The following is a 22,511-nucleotide window of genomic DNA, read 5'->3' as shown; positions in this document are numbered from 1 at the left end:
AAAAAAATAGTAGAATACTTGTTGATGCTGCCACAACCCAAATATTAAATCACTGACCCTTGTGATTTCCACTATGCTGTGAAATATATTTGATAGAAATCATGGATGGATTGAGAGTTTTGATTGATTGCAGACATGTTATACTTAGTCATAATAAACAACAGGAAATAACATTATTGTTGTTGCTTTATTTGTAAAAATACACTAACATGATGTCCATTAAATGTAAAATTATAAGACTTTTTCGCCTTTGTTCTCATCTTTAATTTAAGCAAATTATGTTATTAATGTATCTTCTTCAACGTGAACACAAATATAAGTACACTATTATAAACGATTAATGCATAGAATGTCGTGGTGAACCAATATACAATTCAGGATCGATATTTTGTTTATCACTTGTACGCCTGTGTGATAATTAAGACAAAAACAGTAATAATGTGCATTTTAGAGGTAATGCTATGCTATGATATTATTTTCAATTTAATCATGTATTGTACAATATTAGTCCGTTATTTAATAGCATTACGTACAATACGTGTATATATAAGTAAGAGTACACATCTGACATGTAATGTAGGGCGAGTCGCTAGTGTTATCCAGCTCTGAACGTGGAAACATGTATCACAGTTTTGTTCACAGGGCTGTTAATAAGATTTTTATAATACGCCTAAAAAAATATTTGAGTGATTTACATTAATTAATTTCAACATTAATAACAAAATTAAATTCGCGAATTAGCGCGAGCATTCACGTTATTAATGACTTGTGTAACGTTAGCTGTAAACATTCTGTTGAAATTTGCCCTCGAAGAATGTTTAGGCTGTTATTTTGCGCATAAATAAATGCAATATTTTATATAAAATAAATAAGTAAATGATAAATAAACATAACCCTGATTAGTTAATAAACAAATTAATGAATTTATAGTACGTTTCATAATCACCAGACACATCACTAGTTTCATGCATTGAATTTTAAAATTGATTTTTAACTACCAGTTATAATTTATGTATTACTCTGCTTGCCAGTAAAAGTGGTGGTATATACCTTAATTTTCAAAGCCTTTATTTAGATACATTGTTCACCTAATTCAAAATATTCAAGAAAAACTATAAGACGATGAATCTTTAATAAAAGCACAAGTGAAAAACTCATATTGGATTAAATTGATCAGAATTCAATTCGAAAATTTAAATCAATAGCGCATATAGATTGTTTAGATTTTTACAGATAAGCTTCAAGATTTGTTTTTACTAAGAAGACAAGTACAATATCATAAATATATGTTCACACTTATAATTGACTTAAATTCTGAATGATTGTAATAAAGCTCACTTAAACCAAATCCACAAATTCGCCTCATTAGTTATTCTGTTTGCGAGTCATCGACTAGTAAAGAGGCATCGAACCGAATATGATCATATTGTGATTGTAATTATGTATTCAATATAACTGTGTCGCAAGTTCTTTTAAACATGTCATGTTGGTAAAATGAAGCAACCTTCTTATATTGAAATAACGTTTTTTCGATTGTTAAATGCCAGTTATTTAGAATCATGCGTTGTGGTAGTGCACAAATTCAATATCCAATGTGGATAAGGTATACTGACAAGCCTCGTGTGCAAAACAATATTAGTTCAATACAATATGTAATTAAGTCACAATGACTAGTCGTCAGCGTGTTCTACTTAAATACTCACGCCCTCATTGTCTCATTTACATTTGAAGTAATTATCTTGTCATCAAATTGCCCACAGGGTTGAGTACCAATTTAACAAAACAATGCTATGCATACTTTTAAGCCTAACATATTCAAATGCACTTAATTGAATTAATACTAACTGCTTATTATATAAATGCAAAAGATTATCAGAACCTTCAAATAACAATTCAATAAATAAACTAAAAAGTTTAGTTAGAAATGACACCTTTAAAATTAGTTCATCTGATATATAACGATGTTAATGAAAACATGCAGCAACACTTCATCGGAAGCCAAACAGGTGTGCTAAAATGCAAATCAACTGAAAATTTTACTCGATGTTAGGTCGCCGATTCACGCGTTATTGGAAGAATACTGGTCGAATATTGATCAGTGACTAATGGGAGTTTGGTCCGTGTATGCTCTTATATGTATTGGTGACTTATTGAATATTTAATCAATGACTATTCTGACACCATGTACTCACGGTCATATTGGTTTTTTCACGAAAAAAATAAATAAACGAACACACAAATATTCGTGAGATCAGTAACAAGTAAGTAAGTAATACGGGAAACTAATAATTGTGTGCTTTAAGTGATGAAGTCTCATTATCCGTCTATCCACCTATAAAGCTACAAAACCACCAATCAATAAAGCCGCATTGCTATCCCTACATAAATATCCATACATACAGCCACAAAACTATTCATACATGCAGCGACAAAACTATTCCTACAATCAGACAAATTAATTTCCAAACCTTTAGGTTACATTACACTAAATCATTGTGTATCCCTCCGTGGTCCATTCGAAAGTAGTGCCTATTTCTAAAGAGTTCCTTTTCTCTTCTTGAATATAAGCCATTTAACAATGTGAGACATGTCTTTTGTGGTTATTTGTAATATCCTGTATGTGTCTGGAGTACTTTGATGCCTTGGATTGGAAGCTAACTTAAAAGATGGACTTTTGAGGGTGTGTTTTCTATTGTGTGGGGCTTTTGTCGAAATTAGGATTCCGAAACACGTTTTTCTACGGTGGGTTCATTCGACAGCGATTTACTTTCTTAGAAGTTGCGAGACGGTATGTTTTTGATTGCAATTATTGGAAGAGGACAGATCCATCTTTAAAATGATACCAGGTTCGGAAAAATTGATACGTCGAAAAGGCAAGAAAAATGCTGTGAAAGTTGTCAGTTTTATAATGGGACCCTATGGGAATCGGAATTAGTGTAATATAACCTTAAAAAAGCACATTTACTGCAATGTCAAGGTCACATGGATTCGTCTGCAAGCGAGACAAGTAGAACATGAATTTTAATGAATGTTTTGATGATTTGGGTGCTAAAATAGATGAGAGATGTCAATATTTTGGTTCAAATGGATGTTTTAGGTGGTTTTGGACTGTTCCGGATGGGAGGGGGACCTGGTATGGACAAGTAAGGGTTACATTTCCAACAAATCTTGAATGTAAATATTATTATGTCCAAAGATTGAAGTTTCAGGTGGAGAGCAAGATGAAAAATATGCCAAATCACATGAATGCAACCCATTTATGCCATTTTTCTCTTTGTTTGTAGGCCTGACCATTTGTCCCTTGAGCCGCAGACGGTCAACAATCCGCTAGCTGTCTTGCTCTGACTGGTGCACTGGACATGATTTCAATGAGAGTCATCATACTGATTGTTTAATTCAAACATGAATTTCAGTTTGTTCGTTAAAGTACTAACTTAGCTGTGTATTTACAGTGGACGTAGTGGTGCGTCGCATGCGGTAGACTAGGTATTTCCATATATACACTATGTTTACAGAATTGCGGCCGGTGGAGCAACATAGCTGATGAGTAAATAGCGCTAGTTCTTCAGACAAATAACTTTATTTTCAACCTATAAAGCATATTTAGCTGTAGGTGGGGCCATTTAGCTGTTAGATCTGGCTTTGGTTCTGTTAAGCCCTTAGAGTAATGAATTTCAGAGTGAAGACCATAGCGCCTTTTCCTAGTCAAGTATCGGGCAGCTGTATGTCTTTTCAGAAATGCACATGTCTTCTTTAGTATGTCATTGTGATTGCTTTTAAGATAGGCAATAAACTCATAACCTTTAGAAAAAGGAGCATCTGTAAATTCAGATTTCACTATTTCAGAGTCAGCCAGACCATGATTGAGCTTAAGGATTGTGCTGCGGATGCGGCCTGTGCAGTTCCGGGAGAAAGTCACTGTCTTGGGCATTGCGGTCTGGTATCAGGTAAGCACTATTGAAAGCCTCACACTTTTGGGGGGTCTGAAGCCTTGTGCTGTCAATGCTATCTGGTTCAAGTACAATTAGAATGCATTCTTCAAGCAGTACTTCATCAGATATGGTTATCTCAAGCTTACAGTTCTCGGGCAGATATGACTTCGATGTGTTCTTGCCAGCAGAACCCCGACAGGCCAAACTATGCGTTAAGCACTATTTTCCACAGCAACCCTTGCAGACAAAAAAAAAAAATACTTGAAATTACTTCTGGCATTTAATTTCTAATTTCCTTTACATCTCTTTTGTATGTTTGTTTGCTCTTTTTAACTCTGATATGCCATCTTGCTCGGATTGATAGAGCATACCTGTTTTGTTTAGAGCCGAGTCCCCAGCTGCTCGAGTTTGCCGTGTCAATAATGATAAAGCCATGGCATGATGTCTCCTTTATGTGTTTCCTTATCTCAGTGTTGAACATAATTGCCAGTTTCAGGGGCCTTAACATTTTATTTTATTAAAGGTCTGGATGATCCTTGCCTGACTCCGGGTTTGTGTACACCTCAATCCGACTCCCTGTCCGGTACCGAGGCCTCAGTGGTGCAGCGCTTGTGGACGATCCATCGACATCCTGAAAGGTCAACACTTCACCAAGCTGGGAAAATTGATCCTGATAGTCATCCCCAGGTAGTGAAATGAATGTACACTGAACTACAGAGGAATCACACCCAAATGACTTTTCCGACATTAGTGTGGCCCCTCGGGCAGGAATTCCTTAGCAAACATGCTTTTTTGCATGGGGACTGTGGCATTTTTGCAAAACTTAAGCTTTCAACGCTGGATTTTAAAGAGAACACTTAATAAAATGAAGCCAACAGGACTTATTTTAATGAGAGAGACTATCTGGATGAGCAACAAATGTCACATTGTGTCGTTAGCTGTTGAAGGAGCGATTTGCGCCATTTCAAGTGTTAATTTTGGGTAGCAGGCTTGTATCGGCTTGAAAGCTGCAAATTATTCCTCTCATCATGATAGCATTAATTATTTTAATTGCAATGTGTATGTTTAGATTGTAAGTGAAGCTTTTAATAATAATTTTCTTGAAAAACATTATTTTATATGCTGTCAGTGAGTTTTTTGTGTGAAAAAAGTGCTTAAAATTAAAAAAAAGTCTCCTTTTTCATCAAGAAAAGTACACTGATTCACAATCAATACATTTATTTGGGCCTTTTGCTGATATATTGGTGAATTTCGCATGCAATGATACCAGTTTTTGCCATAAAAGTTACGCGTAACAATAATTAGAGACACAAAATCAGCTGTCGTCACTTAGACTAAAAATCATGCATTTCGACTTGACTGCGGCCAATTTAGTCACCGCTTTAAATGGCCATTTTAAGGCCTTTTCCCCCCTCCGAATGCACTGAAATTGCATATTCATTGTGGAAATAGTTTAAATCTCATGTGGAGAAAGTTTGAAAAGGATAGGACAAAGTTGAGTTCCCTTAAAGGTTACATTACACTAAATCATTGTGTATCCCTCCGTGGTCCATTCGAAAGTAGTGCCTATTTCTAAAGAGTTCCTTTTCTCTTCTTGAATATAAGCCATTTAACAATGTGAGACATGTCTTTTGTGGTTATTTGTAATATCCTGTATGTGTCTGGAGTACTTTGATGCCTTGGATTGGAAGCTAACTTAAAAGATGGACTTTTGAGGGTGTGTTTTCTATTGTGTGGGGCTTTTGTCGAAATTAGGATTCCGAAACACGTTTTTCTACGGTGGGTTCATTCGACAGCGATTTACTTTCTTAGAAGTTGCGAGACGGTATGTTTTTGATTGCAATTATTGGAAGAGGACAGATCCATCTTTAAAATGATACCAGGTTCGGAAAAATTGATACGTCGAAAAGGCAAGAAAAATGCTGTGAAAGTTGTCAGTTTTATAATGGGACCCTATGGGAATCGGAATTAGTGTAATATAACCTTTAAGCCGAACACCCATTCATACAAACACCCACACAAATATCCATACAACATCCAAACTACAACCCATACATACAGCCACACTACTATACATAAATACATCCAAATAACTATCCATACATACAGCCGCACTACTATCCATACATATAGCCACACAACTATACATACATACAGCCACACAACTATCCATACATACAGCCACACTATTATCCATACATACAGCCAACCTATTATCCAACCAAAATCCACACAACTATCTATACATACAGACACAAAACTATCCATGCATACATCACCAAATACTATCAATACATACAGTCACGCAAATATCCATACATACAACAACACAACTAGTAATACATACAGCCATTCAACTATCCATACATACAGCCACACAACTATCCACACATACAGCCACACTATTATCCATAAATACAGCCAAACTATTATCCATACAAACAGCCAAACAATAATCCATACATACAGCCACACAACTATCCATGCATACAGCACCCCAACTATTCATACATACAGTCACAAAACTATTAATACATACAGCCATTCAACTACCCACACATACAGCCACACAACTACCCAAACATACAGCCACACTATTATCAATAAATACAGCCACAAAACTATTAATACAAACAGCCATTCAACTATCCATGCATACAGCTACACTATTATGCATAAATACAGCCCAACTTGTATCCATACAAAAGCCACACAACTATCCATACACACAGACACAAAACTATCCATGCATACATCACCTCAACTATCTATAAATACAGCCACACAACTATCCATACATACAGCCCATCACTATACATATATTCAGTCCAACTACTTTCCATACAGCCAGCCTGAAAACTATCCGTGCATACAGAAATACTTCTATTCATAGATAAAGTAATACAACTATACATACATACAGCCACACAACTGTCCATACATACAGCCTTCCTACTATCCATACATACAGCAACACAACTATCCATACATAAAGCTACACACTTATCCATACATACAGACAAATAACAAGCCATACATACAGCCACAATATTATACATACATACAGCCACACAACTGTCCATACGTACAGCCTTACTTCTATCCATACAAACAGCCACACAAATAGCCATACATGCAGCTACAAAACTTACCATATAAACAGCCACACAACTTTCCATACATACAGCCACACAAATATACATGCATACAGCCACACTACTAACCATGCATACAGCCACAGAAATATCCATACATAAAGCTACAAAACTATCCATACATACAGCCACAAAACTATCCATACAAACAGCTAAACTACCATTCATACATACAGCCTCACAAATATCAAAACATACAGGCGCTAAATAATCAATACTAACAGCTACACAACTATTCATTTATTCACCCACATAAATATGGATATATACAGCAACACTATGATTCATACAAACAGCAACACAACTATTCATACATACAGTCTCACTACTATCCATACATACAACCACACTAGTTGCATACCAACAACCACACTTCCATGCATACATACAGCCATTCAACTATATATGCATACAGCAAAACAATTATACACACACACAGCCATATAATCTGTCATATTAAGAGCGACACAACTATCCATACATACAGCCACACGACTATCTTTACAAATATCCACACAACTATTCAAACATACAGCCACATAAATATCCACACATACAGCCACACTACTATTCATACAAACAGACACACGTCGTTCTATATATACTAGCACACTTCTATTAATGCATACAGCCACACAACTATCAATACATACAGCCCCACTACAATCCATACATTCAGCCGCACAAAAATCTTTACATACAGCCACACAACTATCTTAACTTACAGCCACACAGCTATCCATACTAACAGCCACACAATTATTCATACATACAACCACATAACTATTCATACAAAAAGCCATACAAATATCCATATATACAGCCGCACTGCTATCCAGACGTACAGCCACAAAACTATCAGTACATACAGCCACTAAATTATCCAATCATATAGCAAAACAACTGTCCGTACATACAGCCACACATATATCCATACATAGAGCAACACTTATATCCATACATACAGCCCCACTACTATCCGTACCAGACAACTATCCATACAAAGAGCCAAACTAATATCCATACATACAGCAACACTACTATCCATAAATACAGCCTTATTTCTATCCATACATACAGCAACACTACTATCTATACATATAGCAGCACAGCTATCCATACATACAGCCACAAAACTATCCAAACATTAAGCAATATAAATAATTAGATATCCATATATACAGCAATACTACTATCCATACTTACATCAACACAAATATCAATACGCAATTCCACAAAACTATACATACATACAGCCACACAACTATCCATACATACATCCACACAACAATCCATACATAAAGCCGCACAACTATCCATACACACAGCCACACAACTATCCATACAGCCACACAACTATGCATACATACAGCCACACTACTATCCATACAAACATCCACATTACTATCGATCCATTCAACCACTCTACTAATTATCCATAAAACCATTTTACCATCCATCAATTCAATTAATTTACCATCAATTCATTCAACCAGTCAACATCAATTCACTCAACCACTCTTCCATCCGTTCAATTGACCGCTCTACCATCCATCAATTCAACCACTCTACCATCCATTCATTTTACATGTACCACTCCACCTACCATTTTTAAACCACTTTACCATCCAGATACACACTGTTTGTGTGTTGTTGTTTTAATTTAATCTCGCGTAAAAATAAATGTTTTGATATAGCCGAATTATGCATGAAATGCACGATACCCACGAGGACAACATAGATGTTTTCATCAAAAGTCTCCGAAGTAACTGTCCACGATTGTATCGTGGAGGAGTACACACTACGGACGGATTAGTGTGCTTGGTATAACAAAGCCACTGAAGCTATAGACTGATATTGATACTGGGTTATTCACGCATGACTTATTTACAACCGCACGATTCTTCAGATGTGTGATCAACTCCTTTGTCCGACGCAGAAGGAAATTATAACGTAGTATGTTAAAGTCAATTAACAACCACATTAAACAATGCCGCCTTTTCGGTTTAACTGCGAACGTGATACAATCGATATGATAACAGGACCCCTGTTTATTGATCGATTTCGACACGTAGCGTAGTCACCTATTCGGGTAGGCATTGACGCTGCGATTTAGTGAGATCACAGATTCGAGGTGAAATTAAGCCTAGATTAAGGTACATGTATATATTGATTTTGTAAACTCCGGGACATTTGACAGATTTCCGGGACTGCGGGACACGTTCTTCATTTCGGGGACAAACCCGGACAATCCGGGACGTATGGCATGTTTGTCTTAACAATACATCCATTCAAACACTCCAACATTCTTCTATTCAACTATTGAACCGCTCTATTATTAATCAATTACATCAATCTACCATCCATTCATTCAACCACTCTTTCATTCATCAAATTACAATTCAACCACTCTATCACCTATCCATTCAACCACAATACAACCCACCAACTCAACCACTATTTCATCCATCAATTAATGCATTCTACCATTCATACAATAATCCATTTTACTTCTCAACCATTCAATGATATGTAAACTCATCTATTCAACCACTTCACCATTCATCCTTTAACCACTCAACCATTCCATCCCTTCATTCAACCCGCTGCGCAACCACCATATATTCAGCAACTCTCATTTCATTGAACTATTCTACCACCCGAACATTCTACCACTCTAACACTCATTTGTGCAACCGGTCTACCATCCATTTAAACACCATACAATCTATCCATTCAACCACTATACCATCCATCCATTTCAACCCACTCTATCACCAATCTATTCAACAACTCTTCATCATTCGATTGAACTATTCTACCACAAAACCATTCTGCCACTCTACCCTACATTTGTTCAACCACTCTACCATCCATTCATTTAACCACTCTACCATCCATTCATCCATTCATCCATTCAATCACCCTTCCATTCATTAATTCAGGCATTCAACCATCCATTCAACCACATGACCATTCATCCACTAAACCACTTCACCATTCGTCAGTTCTATCCCTCTACTATTATCCATTCAACCTCTGTACAATCCATTCAACGTTCCTTCAGCGTCCCTTCCATCCATCTGTGCAGCCACTGTACCATCCATCCTTTCAAAAAAATCTGTCTTTCAGTGCATATAACCGCTCTAGTAATCACCTGTATAATCGAAATATTCATCAGTGAAGTTTCCACAAAACCAAGCTGAGCATTCAATCATGCTTTTACACTACTTCCAATTCATTATTCGGCCCGATCTCTAACTATCACGATCCTTTAGCATGAAACAACTCTATAGAACATCAATTCATTCAGACAACATTTAACGCACCAAGTTAACACTTAAAAGTACATAATTGGGTGTTATATGTAAGGATACGTGATTTATAATTGTAATAAAAGCATGGGTGGCTGAATCTTTCATTCGCATAGTTATCTAGTTAATTAGATTGCAATATACTAGGTTTCGTAGGTCTAAGGTTTAAAACCAAATGTTGTGATGTATCAATATATCAAAGTATCCATTCATTTCCCTTTGTAGCAAGCAGATCACTCACTGATTGCGAAGTAACAGATTTAGCGACATGTCTTAAATTCTCCTTGTTCAATTCTGGTGCTGTATAATTATGGTAAAGATAAAACCCACTTGCAACGTTTTGTTATACCCATTGCAAAAGAACTATGCATGTGGTTACGCAATTATGAGCCTTATACAAACTTTGTTATGCAGTTTGCAATGGTTGAAATCCGCAACAATCTACTGAATCATTTTTGAAAACAATATAATGGGCATAATAACGAAGTGCAGATAAATGTAATTAAGAGAACAATAGAAAAAAATAATTGCCTAATCAACTTACGCAACTATGTAAATTGCTGTCAAAGCACGATGGGATCTCTTTGTCTTAAAAAAATATGTCCCTATATGTCTGTTCAATTGGGGGGTGGGGGGGGTGGTGGGGTAGGGGGGGTGGGGGTACGGGGGTGGGGGTGAGAGGGGGGTCTAATGTGGGGTGTGGAAATTTATTAATTTTTTGGGGGGGGTGGGAGGGTGGGGGGGGGTAGGGGAGGGTGGGGGTGAGAGAGGGGTATAATGTGGGGTGTGGTAATTTATAAGATGTTTAAAAAAAGAAAAAATTGGGGGGGTGGGGGTCGGGGGTAGGGGGGGTGGGGGATAGGGGGGTGGGGGTGAGTCTAATGTGGGGTGTGGAAATTTATTAGATGTTTAAAAAATTATTAATTTTTTTTTTGGGGGGGGGGTTTGGGGGGTGGGGGGGGAAGGGGGTGTGGGGGAGTGAGAGGGGGGTATAATGTGGGGTGTGGTAATTTATAAGATGTTTAAAAAAAAAATTGGGGGGGGGGGCGGAGGGGGTGGTGGTGGGAGGGGTAGGGGGGTGGGGGATGATAGGGGGGTATAATGTGGGGTGTGGTAACTTATAACATGTTTAAAAAAATTGGGGGGTGGGGGTGGGGGGGGGGGTACGGGGGGGTGGGGGTGTGAGAGGGGGTATAATGAAGGGTGTTGTAATTTAAAGGTTGTTTAAAAAAAATTGGAGGGGGTAGGGGGGGGGGGGGGCTGGGGGATCGGGGGGTAGGGGGTGGGGGTAGGGGAGTGAGAGGGGGGTATAATGTGGGGTGGGGTAATTTATTAGATGTTTAAAAAAAAATTGGGGGATGGGGGGTAGGGGAAGTAGGGGGAGTGATGGGGGGGATCATGTGGGATGTTTAAAACAAAAAAAAAATGGGGGGGGTGAGGTTGGAGGGGGGGAAAGGATTCTGGTAGGGGCGTGGGGTATTGTTTGGGTGGAATCCATTGTGGTATTCAGGTAAGTGTTGTTTTGTCAAAGTAATAATAAATGTGATCATAAAAAATAACAAATGATCTCACACTGACATGAACAAATTTCCTCTATTTATAAAACATGAAATTTAAACTTATTGCATTTGTTTCCCCTGTATATAAGAAAGATATAATAGTGTATTACCTCCCCTGTCCTGCTTATATTTATATTAATCAACAAAATTAAACATTAACACAATATTTAATATACAAAAAATCTCATATTCTGATAATATTTTTACTGATCCACTTTATTTTACTCAAAGGATGATGTTTCATTGGACTGATAATTATAGATTTAGGATTACAGACCAGTTGCTTCAGTAATATTGTTCAGAGTTTGCCCTGATGGCCGCGTATGCATTCTTGAGTTATCATTCAAAAACCATTTTACTATTTCGAGTCACCGTGACCTTGACATTTGACCTAGTGACCTCAAAATCAATAGGGGTCATCTGCGAGTCATGACCAATGTACCTATGAAGTTTCATGATCCTAGGCCCAAGCGTTCTTGAGTTATCATCTGACAACCACCTGGTGGACGGACCGACAGACCGACATACCGACAGACCGACAGACCGACATACCGACATGAGCAAAGCAATATACCCCCTCTTCTTCGAAGGGGGGCATAATAACAAATACCAAACATATTAATTCATGCCCTGCACAAACCAAACATGAAATAGTTTGCAAAACAAGCAGCAAACAGTTTACCTTTAATCGAATCGAAAATAATCGAATCGGACCATTTGGTACAGAAATCGAATCGAATCGAATGATGGGTGAATCGTTACAGCTCTACACCGAGGTAGGGCAAATCTTGATCCTATAAGAATCATTTGAACAAAGGTTCAGATGATTACGATCTGATATAATAAAAAAAATATATCAAAGATCTGGACCTAGCGGTTTTCGACAGGGAGTTATAAACAAGTCTTTATAAATAATTTGACAATTCAGGCCTAGCCTGGTTTTACAAAAGGGGCAATATTTGAACAAAGGTCGCCTATTTTAATGTCACATACCATTATAAGACATCTGATTAAAATACACTGTGTAAAGAACATTAATCTGCTATAACAAACCCAAACTCAAAGTTTTGTGCAATCGTTGTTTCTTGAGAGGAGTTTATAAGTGTGTTGCTACAGAAGTATATTCAAAACATAAAATCCTCTAAATTGGTTCAATAATGACATAAAGGAATGATTTAAACAAACTTAGTACAGATAAACTTTTTACCTCGTCATGCCAAATACAACAACTCTGTGCATTGTTGAGTAAGATAAAACAATGACCCCTAGAGCGGGGAATGCTTTGAACACACTCTGTACATGCAACTTAATGATGTTTCATACCAAATATCAAAGCTCTGTGATGTGTGTTTGCAATTATTTATTTTGCTATTTAAGTCTACATAAATCATGCGCCCCATTTATGATATGCCGTCAATAATATGTCAATGTGACCCCTGTGGTTATGTTAAAGTCAGGGGCGTGATTTCAACACACGCTGAAGATGACCACTTGACGATGTTAAACACCATTTTTTTTACTTCTGACCGGTTTCAGAGTTGTTTTAATTTTTCATTTTAAATAATGTTTGATTGGCCCAACGACGAAAATATGCAGCTGCCCATTTTGATTTGAAAAACGTTTCAATTGTATCATAAAAATATCAATGTGAAGTGTCATGAACATTCCCCCTGCTTGAACAGGAGATATAATTTTAATGAAGCGGCGCCCAAAATTCCACTTGTGCACAACTTGGGGTTGTGAGGTAAAAATAGTTAAATCAAGGGCTTTAGATAGAGAGCGAAACGTTTCCAACCAATTTCACATAAGGTATGGACATCATATCTTTGGTGCATACTAGCTGTTCAACGTGCAGGTGCTTTACATTGCGCACTGCATTAATTTTGTTACTGCAGTTTTAATCCTCGTTTGGCCCATAGTAGCAACCACCGCACCTACCTAATTCAGGGCAGATAAGTTTTTTGTATATTCACGAAAACCTACCCCACTGTAGGTTGCCAAAATACGCGTCAATTACTCATTGAAAAAGTATTTTTAGCAAATAAAAAGTACATGGATTTAATAGAACGATGAACAAACTTGAAGAATTTGACCAACATATTTCGCGATCGCGTTGATTTCTTTGCCGATTTTTTATAGTAAGTTTTCATTTTAAATTATTTATTTGTTATATCACGAATTCTAAGTATTTAATGGTTTTATTTAGAAGAAAAATGTATACTTTACATAATAAAACATAAAAATCTGAAATATTTTGCGCGTACATGTTATGTTTGTTATTTTATAATTACCTGGTAAAATACAACAAGGGAGGTAACTGTTACATTGTTAACAAACAACAACAACATCTTGGCTGTAACACTTATGAAGTTTATTGGTTTGTTAAATAATATAATTATAATACTTACACCTGTGTATGTTTTTTTTATTTATTTGAACCCATTGAACTTGTTTTTGTGTAAACATTAAGGATAACGATCGAATATAACTGTTTTGTTTATGAAACAAAATTTTACGATTTGTACCAAACTTTATTCGTACCAAATTTCATTTATTTTACATAATTATTGAAAATAACATTGATACAGATACTTGTTCCTATTTATTGAAATTTTGTATATTTTATAGATTACACAGTCACTAATGAACTATGAGTGAAGACCTGTATGAGTATGATTCTGAAAGAACTGATGGCAGTGAGCCAGTTAAAGAGGTACAGACACTGGCAAGCAAGGGGAAAGCAAGGATTATTTGAGAAAATCGTTTTATAAATAGTTTAACAATTTGTATAAGTGCTATGTTTTAAAAGCAACACAATTAATGTAATATATATTTTTGGAAGGTATAATTTTTTTATATTCTTTAAAAGATATAAGATTATTAATTTAATTAAATGATCAAATAAGATATTGATTTGATCATAACATAAATACATAAATATGGCATATTTTAGATGAAAGGAAATTATTTAACGCATTGACTTGTTTTTGTTTGACATGAAACAATAACTTGTTTGTATATTAAATAAAATATCATAAACATGTTCATACTGTTTAAAGTAACTATATACAATGTACAACTAATAACTATAAATAAATACATGTGTTTTAATACATTTATAACAATGTTATAATACTTTTTTTAAATTAAGATTTCAGATTCGGACGAAACTTTGCCGCCATCTGACAAAGAAACACAGCCACCTCTGGAGGAATGTGGTCAGGAAGTTGAATGGTCCCAGTCACCTTAGGATATTTTGTAAGTCATGGTGAAGGTAAACATGTTAAAAAGTGTCAAGTGATTTTTAACAGGACTACATTTTTATACCCCCAAAGGTGGGCATCTAGTGATTGCATTTCCGTCTTTATGTCCGTCTGTCCGTCATACGTTTTCAAATATCTGTGCTTTGAGGTTATATTTTACTTTTTACATAGAATGTCAATGGGGAAGGAGTAGCAGATTGCAGATTGTAAGCCATCATCCAAGTTATAAGACTACATCAATGTTCACTTCATTTTCATCAACACACAGCAATAACATCAGTATTGTGGTCTCATTGGAATAATTAAGCACTGAAATGGATAAACATTTTCCACATTCACACGATATAAATGCCGTTTTCATTCTTTCTAACTATCATCAGCAAACGTTAAACTAAAAGTTGAATTTGTTAAATAATGCAAAATAAGGTTATGGTTGTTTTTCAATGTCATTGTTTGCAAATACATGTATCATATAGTAATCATATAGTATTGCTTATAAATATTTCATCTCTATCATTTTCCCCAAGTTTTTCAGAGAAAAAGTGGAGATATTGTGGTGATGTGCGTCTGTCCGTCCGTCTGTCCGTCCGTCCTGGCCACCTGCTCCTCCTTTATTATGTTATTTTACATTTACTTCTTCATTTCTGCACCGATTTACTTCAAATTGATACTGAGCATCTCTTACGACAAAACGGTCAATCTCAACTATGCATGGCCCCATTACCAACCCTGGGGCGCCCCAGCCACATAGGCCACGCCCACCCAAAATTGCCTTTTACTATAATTTCTTCATTTCTACACCGATTCACTTCAAATTGATACTGAACCCCTCTTATGACAATACGGTCAATCTCAGCTATGCATGGCCCCATTACCAACCCTAGGGCACCCGCTCATATAGGCCACGCCCACAAAGGCCACGCCCACCCAAAATTGCCTTTTACTATAATTTCTTCATTTCTACACCGATTCACCTCAAATTGATACTGAACCTCTCTTATGACAATACAGTTAATCTCAACTATGCATGGCCCCATTACCAACCCTAGGGCGCCCCGCCCACATAGGCCACGCCCACCCAAAATTGCCTTTTACAATAATTTCTTCATTTCTACACCGGTTCACTTCAAATTGATACTGAACCTCTTTTATGACAATACAGTCAATCTCAACTATGCATGGCCCCATTACCAACCCCGGGGCGCCCTGGCCACATAGGCCACGCCCACCCAAAATGGCCTTTAACTATAATTTCTTCATTTCTACACCGATTTACTTCAAATTGATACTGAACATCTTTTATGACAATACGGTCAATCTCAACTATGTATGGCCCCATTACCAACCCTGAGGCGCCCCGCCCATAATAGGCCACACCCACCCAAAATTGTCTTTATCCCCACGCTTTTTGAAAAGCGTGGGAATATTGTGGTTATCTCCGCCATCCGTCCGTCTGTCCGTCCGTCCATCCTGGCCACTATCTCCTCCTACACTATTAGCACTAGAACCTTGAAACTTACACACATGATAGCTATGAGCATATGAGCGACCCTGCACTATTTGGAATTTTGATTTGACCCCTGGGTCAAAGTTATGGGGGTTGGCAAGGGGCTGGGTCAGAGATTTTAACTCATTTTTTAAGGTTATTTTACTATAATTTCTTCATTTCTACACCGATTGTCTTCAAATTGATACTGAACCTCTCTAATGACAATACGGTCAATCTCAACTATGCTTGGCCCCATTACCAACCCTGGGGCGCCCCGCCCACATAGGCCACGCCCACCCAAAATTGCCCTGTACTAAAATTTCTTCATTTCTACACCGATTCACTTCAAATTGATGATGAACCTCTCTTATGACAATATGGTCAATCTCAGCTATGCATGGCCCCATTACCAACCCTGAGGCGCCCCGCCCACATAGGCCATGCCCACCCAAAATTGCCTTTTACTATAACTTCCTAATTTCTACACCGATTCACTTCAAATTGATACTGAACCTCTCTTATGACAATACGGTTAATCTCAACTGTGCATGGCCCCATTACCAACCCTGGCGCGCCCCGCCCACATAGGCCAAGCCCACCCAAAATTGCCTTTTACTATAATTTCCTTATTTCTACACCGATTCACTTCAAATTGATACTGAACCTCTCTTATTACAATACAGTCAATCTCAACTATGCATGGCCCCATTACCAACCCTGGGGCGCCCCGCCCACCTAAAATTGCCTTTTACTAAAATTTCTTCATTTCTACACCGATTCATTTCTAATTGATACTGAACTTCTCTTATGACAATACGGTCAATCTCAACTATGCATGACCCCATTACCAACCCTGGGGCGCCCCTGGGTCAAACATGCGGTGTGGGGATACGCGTCGGCCTCTGCCACGCCATTTCTAGTAATATCTATGTTTTCAAATGTAGTTATACTTATATAAAACTGGTAAAATTCTGCAGTTTTATAAGTATATTACTTCAACGACATTGTTTACAAAGGCACAAATCTCTGAACAAATCTCCTTAGGTAAATTACGCAATTTGCAGATTTGCTATACAGTATACAAGACACCTGTAAAATAAATTAATTTGGGCTCTTGTAATTTAATTTAAAATAATAATAAAATTGTTCGCGAACACAATTATTACCTTAATCAGATTACACATTTTATTTACACAAAGTGTTTGTATTACAACACATTTAAAACCGCTTATGGTACTCATTATGTTCAATATATGCATATGCTTTTAGAAACCGTCACCAACTGTTTCAATGTGTATTTTGTGAAAACATGTTTTTTATCTGTTTTTTTTGCGGATTTAAGAAATGTGATTGTTATAAATTCATTAAAAGCAATATTATTGCACATAACATATTATTAATTAATTAACTTTGGTAAAAGAATATACAAATACGACATGTAGGCAGATATTGCTGATCTCTACGAGATATTGCTGATCTCTACGGTAATCATGATAGTTTCCCGATATCACATACATATATCTAGATATGAATTCTGGGATCTGTTAAGATCCTTTCTTGTAAAACGGTTTAAGCTCAATTACTCAATTGAATGAAACAAAAAGAGCTAATTTATTAAAAAGTGATCATTGAAAATGTGAAACTTTATATCATGGTTGATAAATTATAATGACTTCATAATGGTTTGATGGCTGGATTCAAGGTCTATAAGTGTAATGAATAATACACAACTGGTTTTAGCCCAATAAATTGATATTTATTTATGCTATTATAATGGCACTTTGCATTGCACATGGTGTTTGTTTTGCAATTCAAAATTACTGCAGTAAAAATATTGTTTCCGCTCAATAGCTTAACACATGAAATTATATTGTCTATCTTAATTGTCAATGCATTATTGGTTCAAAATATTATCCATTGTTTAACAAGTATAGCTTTACATATTCATTGAAGGTACCGGTTTGTCACTTTAAATGACTTTGTAGTTTGAAATTCAAATTAAAAAGAAATGTCAGCATACAAAAGGCAGCCATAAGCGTATAAGCACATTGTTCTTCAAAAGGTTTATCATAAAAAACAATCAGTGTTTTCTTTGTTCCTGTCATTGATAAAACAAAGAAATGAACTTGGTGAGGGTTGATACGCCTAATATAGACTAAACATGATATCCCTCCCCAGTGAATTCCGTTCAGCTTAATCGTCATGCAAGCTCAATAGAAGATATGTTATACCTATTGAAATGTTACTAAAATAGAAATAACTTTAATGTTACATATCATTTTGTTTAGTTTAAAATTACAAATTTATTCTGTGTACGTATGCTAACCATGATATCTATTTTCTACACTACTGTTAACTGGTATTGCAATAGGTTTTGAAAACAATGAATACATTTTGATAAAAAAAAAAACATGAAAAAAAAACTAGAACACTTAAAGTTCTTGAGCATATATAAGTTGTTTTCCACCTGCCACTTTTAGTAATGCATTATTTGCAGTAAAAAACTGAATTGGTACATGTATTCTTGTAAAATTGCACATTTTAAGGTAGTGCACCCATAATGATTTCCCGCGATTTTTTCGAAGATTGAAGAGCCAGTGTAAAGTTGCCGTGGCCGAGTGGTTAAGGCGATAGACTTGAAATCTTTTGGGATTTTTCCGCGCAGGTTCGAATCCTGCCGAAAACGCATACTTTTTTGGATGCGTTTCATTTCTTTTCTAACGTAATTTGATTTAATATAGCATATAAGCTATGTATATTATCCCCATGTTTTTCGGAGAAAAAGTGGGGATATTGTGGTGATGTGCGTCTGTCCGTCTGTCCGTCCTGGCCACCTGCTCCTCCTACAGTATTAGCACTATAACCTTGAAACTTACATAAAAGGTAGCTATGAGCATATGTGCGACGGTGACAGTGACGGAATTTTCATCTGACCCCTGGGTCAAAAGTTATGGGGGTTGGGGCGGGGCCGGGTAAGAGATTTTCACTCATTTTTAATGTTATTTTACATTTACTATTTCATTTCTGCACCGATTTACTTCAAATTGATACTGAGCCTCTCTTATGACAATACGGTTAATCTCAACTGTGCATGGCCCCATTACCAACCCTGGGGCGCCCCGCCCACATAGGCCACGCCCACCCAAAATTGCCTTTTACTATAATTTCTTCATTTCTACACCGATTCACTTCAAATTGATACTGAACCTCTCTTATGACAATACGGTCAATCTCAGCTATGCATGGCCCCATTACCAACCCTAGGGCACCCGCTCATATAGGCCACGCCCACATAGGCCACGCCCACCCAAAATTGCCTTTTACTATAATTTCTTCATTTCTACACCGATTCACTTCAAATTGATACTGAACCTCTCTTATGACAATACGGTCAATCTCAGCTATGCATGACCCCATTACCAACCCTGGGGCGCCCCGCCCACATAGGCCACGCCCACCTAAAATTGCCTTTTACTATAATTTTTTCATTTCTACACCGATTCACTTCAAATTGATACTGAACCTCTTTTATGACAATACAGTTAATCTCAACTATGCATGACCCCATTACCAACCCTGGGGCGCCCCGCCCACATAGGCCACGCCCACCCAAAATTGCTTTTTACTATAATTACCTTATTTCTACACCGATTCACTTCAAATTGATACTGAACCTCTCTTATTACAATACAGTCAATCTCAACTACGCATGGCCCCATTACCAACCCTGGGGCGCCCCGCCCACATTGGCCACGCCCACCCAAAATTGCCTTTTACTATAATTTCTTCATTTCTACACCGATTCACTTCTAATTGATACTGAACTTTTCTTATGACAATACGGTCAATCTCAACTATGCATGGCCCCATTACCAACCCTGGGGCGCCCCTGGGTCAAACCAGCGGCGTGGGGATACGCGTCGGCCTCTGCCTTTCTAGTTGCATTGAAATTGTATTAAAACAAATCTGAACGTATTGAATGTTTATTTCATTTTCAATATTTGTCATCATAATTAATGCAGCAGTACTGTGGGATAAAGTAAAACCATGTATTATTTAATTTTTATCTCTATTTCAGGATTATTATTTTTATATTCTATCCTATGGTGATCGGAGACTAAGAAAACAGTGTAGACAAATGAGGTATTATTGATATATTTAGAGTATATTATTTACATTAGTATTTTCACAGTCCCAATTTTCGAATTATGTACACAATGTTATTATTTAAACAAAAAATTATATGAGCCTCAATCTGGGAAAATGAGCCTAATGCATAAAGTGTCCTCCCAGATTAGCCTGTGCATAAAGTGTCCTCCCAGATAAGCCTGTGTATAAAGTGTCCTCCCAGATTAGCCTGTGCATAAAGTGTCCTCCCAGATTAGCCTGTGCATAAAGTGTCCTCCCAGATTAGCCTGTGGAGTCCGCAAAGTCTCATCAGGCACGACAATTTCTACCTAAACTGGATTTTTGTTAAGGGGAGAGATCTTTAAACGAAAAATACAATAAAAGCGGAAAGCGTCTTCCTTGATTAGCATGTGCTATTTATTGTACATATACTACCATTGGAAAAAATGGTTTGTCATAAAATTTAATATAAATGAACTTTCATGTCGTGAAATTACATTGTGCAGGTATAATAAATTAAATACTCATAACACGATTATGCACTTTAAATTATTATATTATTACATTATATTTTCTTAATGGGGTATTTTTTTGCAAAAAAGACACAGTATTTTTCATTATTATCATAAAAAAAATGTGCATTTCAATTCATTACAGCGTGCAATCCAGGAGGGGGAAGTTCTAAATAACTCGTATACAGCACTGTTGCAGCCAACCGGGTTTCCTTCTCTGTGTGAAATGTTTAATATATGTAAAATATTTTAATGCAATCTTTAATTATGTCATATAAACAAATATATAGTACTTTTTACTTGGGGTTAGATTTTCTTTCAAAAATGTATATCCATTTATTACCTCCCCTGAATTTTGCAATTTTTATTCTATATTTAAACATTTACTCTTTTACATATAGGGTACACAGTGTATATTTTCTGATTAGTAATCACTAATTATTTAAGAAAATGTATAATTTGCCATTGATTATGGTGACATTAAAAATATGTGGTGGTTGCTACCTATAGCATATCCGTACACACGGAGAGAACTTATTGTCAATACCATAACATTTGTGACGTGCCAATAACAGACCTCAACAAACATCGAACTTAAAGCTTGGCATGAACTAAGGACTAGGTAACTAACCAATACTTAAGTGTTATCTTGATCTTGAACTAAACTCACCTGCAAACGAACAATAATACAGTTGGGAGGTGAAATACCAATTCATTTAAAAATAATGACCGGTATTCCAAATCCTACCCTCTCATAATTCAAGCGCCGATTATATGTTACACTGATTAACTTAAAAGCAATTACTGAAACACATAATACGAGATCAATCGTCCAAAGAAATTACTTTAACCATTATTGTCACCTGCATGAATTGATTTGCTCTGAATAGGTATTGATAATTGAAGATCGGAGATCATATAACCTTGCACCAGATAAACTTCTTGACTAAGTAATCTAGGTTTTGTCAAGTGCAATGCTCTACAAAAAATGTATGCACCCCATAAAGCATGCTTTTTATTAAGTTGGCAAAGTACCTAAAGCGATTCAATGTGCACAAAGCACAAACTCATTTAAAACGACAAAGGTAGTGATTGCAAATGTAAACGGCATGTATAAACATTTCAACATAAGCATTAAAGGAGGACGCACACACATCAA

General features: G+C 36.6%; 1 protein-coding gene, 1 long non-coding RNA gene and 1 other non-coding gene across 3 annotated transcripts; all 3 read left to right on the top strand.

Annotated features, from left to right (window-relative positions):
* The first annotated feature begins 2,474 nt into the window (after window positions 1–2,474).
* LOC127860442 (uncharacterized) lies at window positions 2,475–5,811 on the top strand. Its single transcript, XM_052398525.1, has 3 exons — window positions 2,475–3,143; window positions 3,847–3,947; window positions 4,456–5,811. The coding sequence occupies exons 1-3, from the start codon at window positions 3,058–3,060 to the stop codon at window positions 4,629–4,631; spliced, it is 363 nt and encodes a 120-aa protein (XP_052254485.1). The 5' UTR covers window positions 2,475–3,057; the 3' UTR covers window positions 4,632–5,811.
* An 8,769-nt stretch (window positions 5,812–14,580) lies between these two features.
* LOC127860443 (uncharacterized) lies at window positions 14,581–21,840 on the top strand. The gene is made up of 4 exons (XR_008039794.1): window positions 14,581–14,673; window positions 15,112–15,218; window positions 20,791–20,855; window positions 21,498–21,840. It is a non-coding gene; the product is annotated as an uncharacterized LOC127860443 (long non-coding RNA).
* On the top strand, window positions 19,317–19,398 carry Trnas-uga (transfer RNA serine (anticodon UGA)). The gene has a single exon. It is a non-coding gene; the product is annotated as a tRNA-Ser (tRNA).
* Window positions 21,841–22,511: the final 671 nt, after the last annotated feature.

The sequence above is a fragment of the Dreissena polymorpha genome, chromosome 15, assembly GCF_020536995.1.
Source record: "Dreissena polymorpha isolate Duluth1 chromosome 15, UMN_Dpol_1.0, whole genome shotgun sequence".
NCBI lineage: Eukaryota > Metazoa > Mollusca > Bivalvia > Myida > Dreissenidae > Dreissena > Dreissena polymorpha.
The sequence above is the reverse complement of the archived record's forward strand: the minus strand, read 5'-3'. Positions and strand labels throughout refer to the sequence as shown.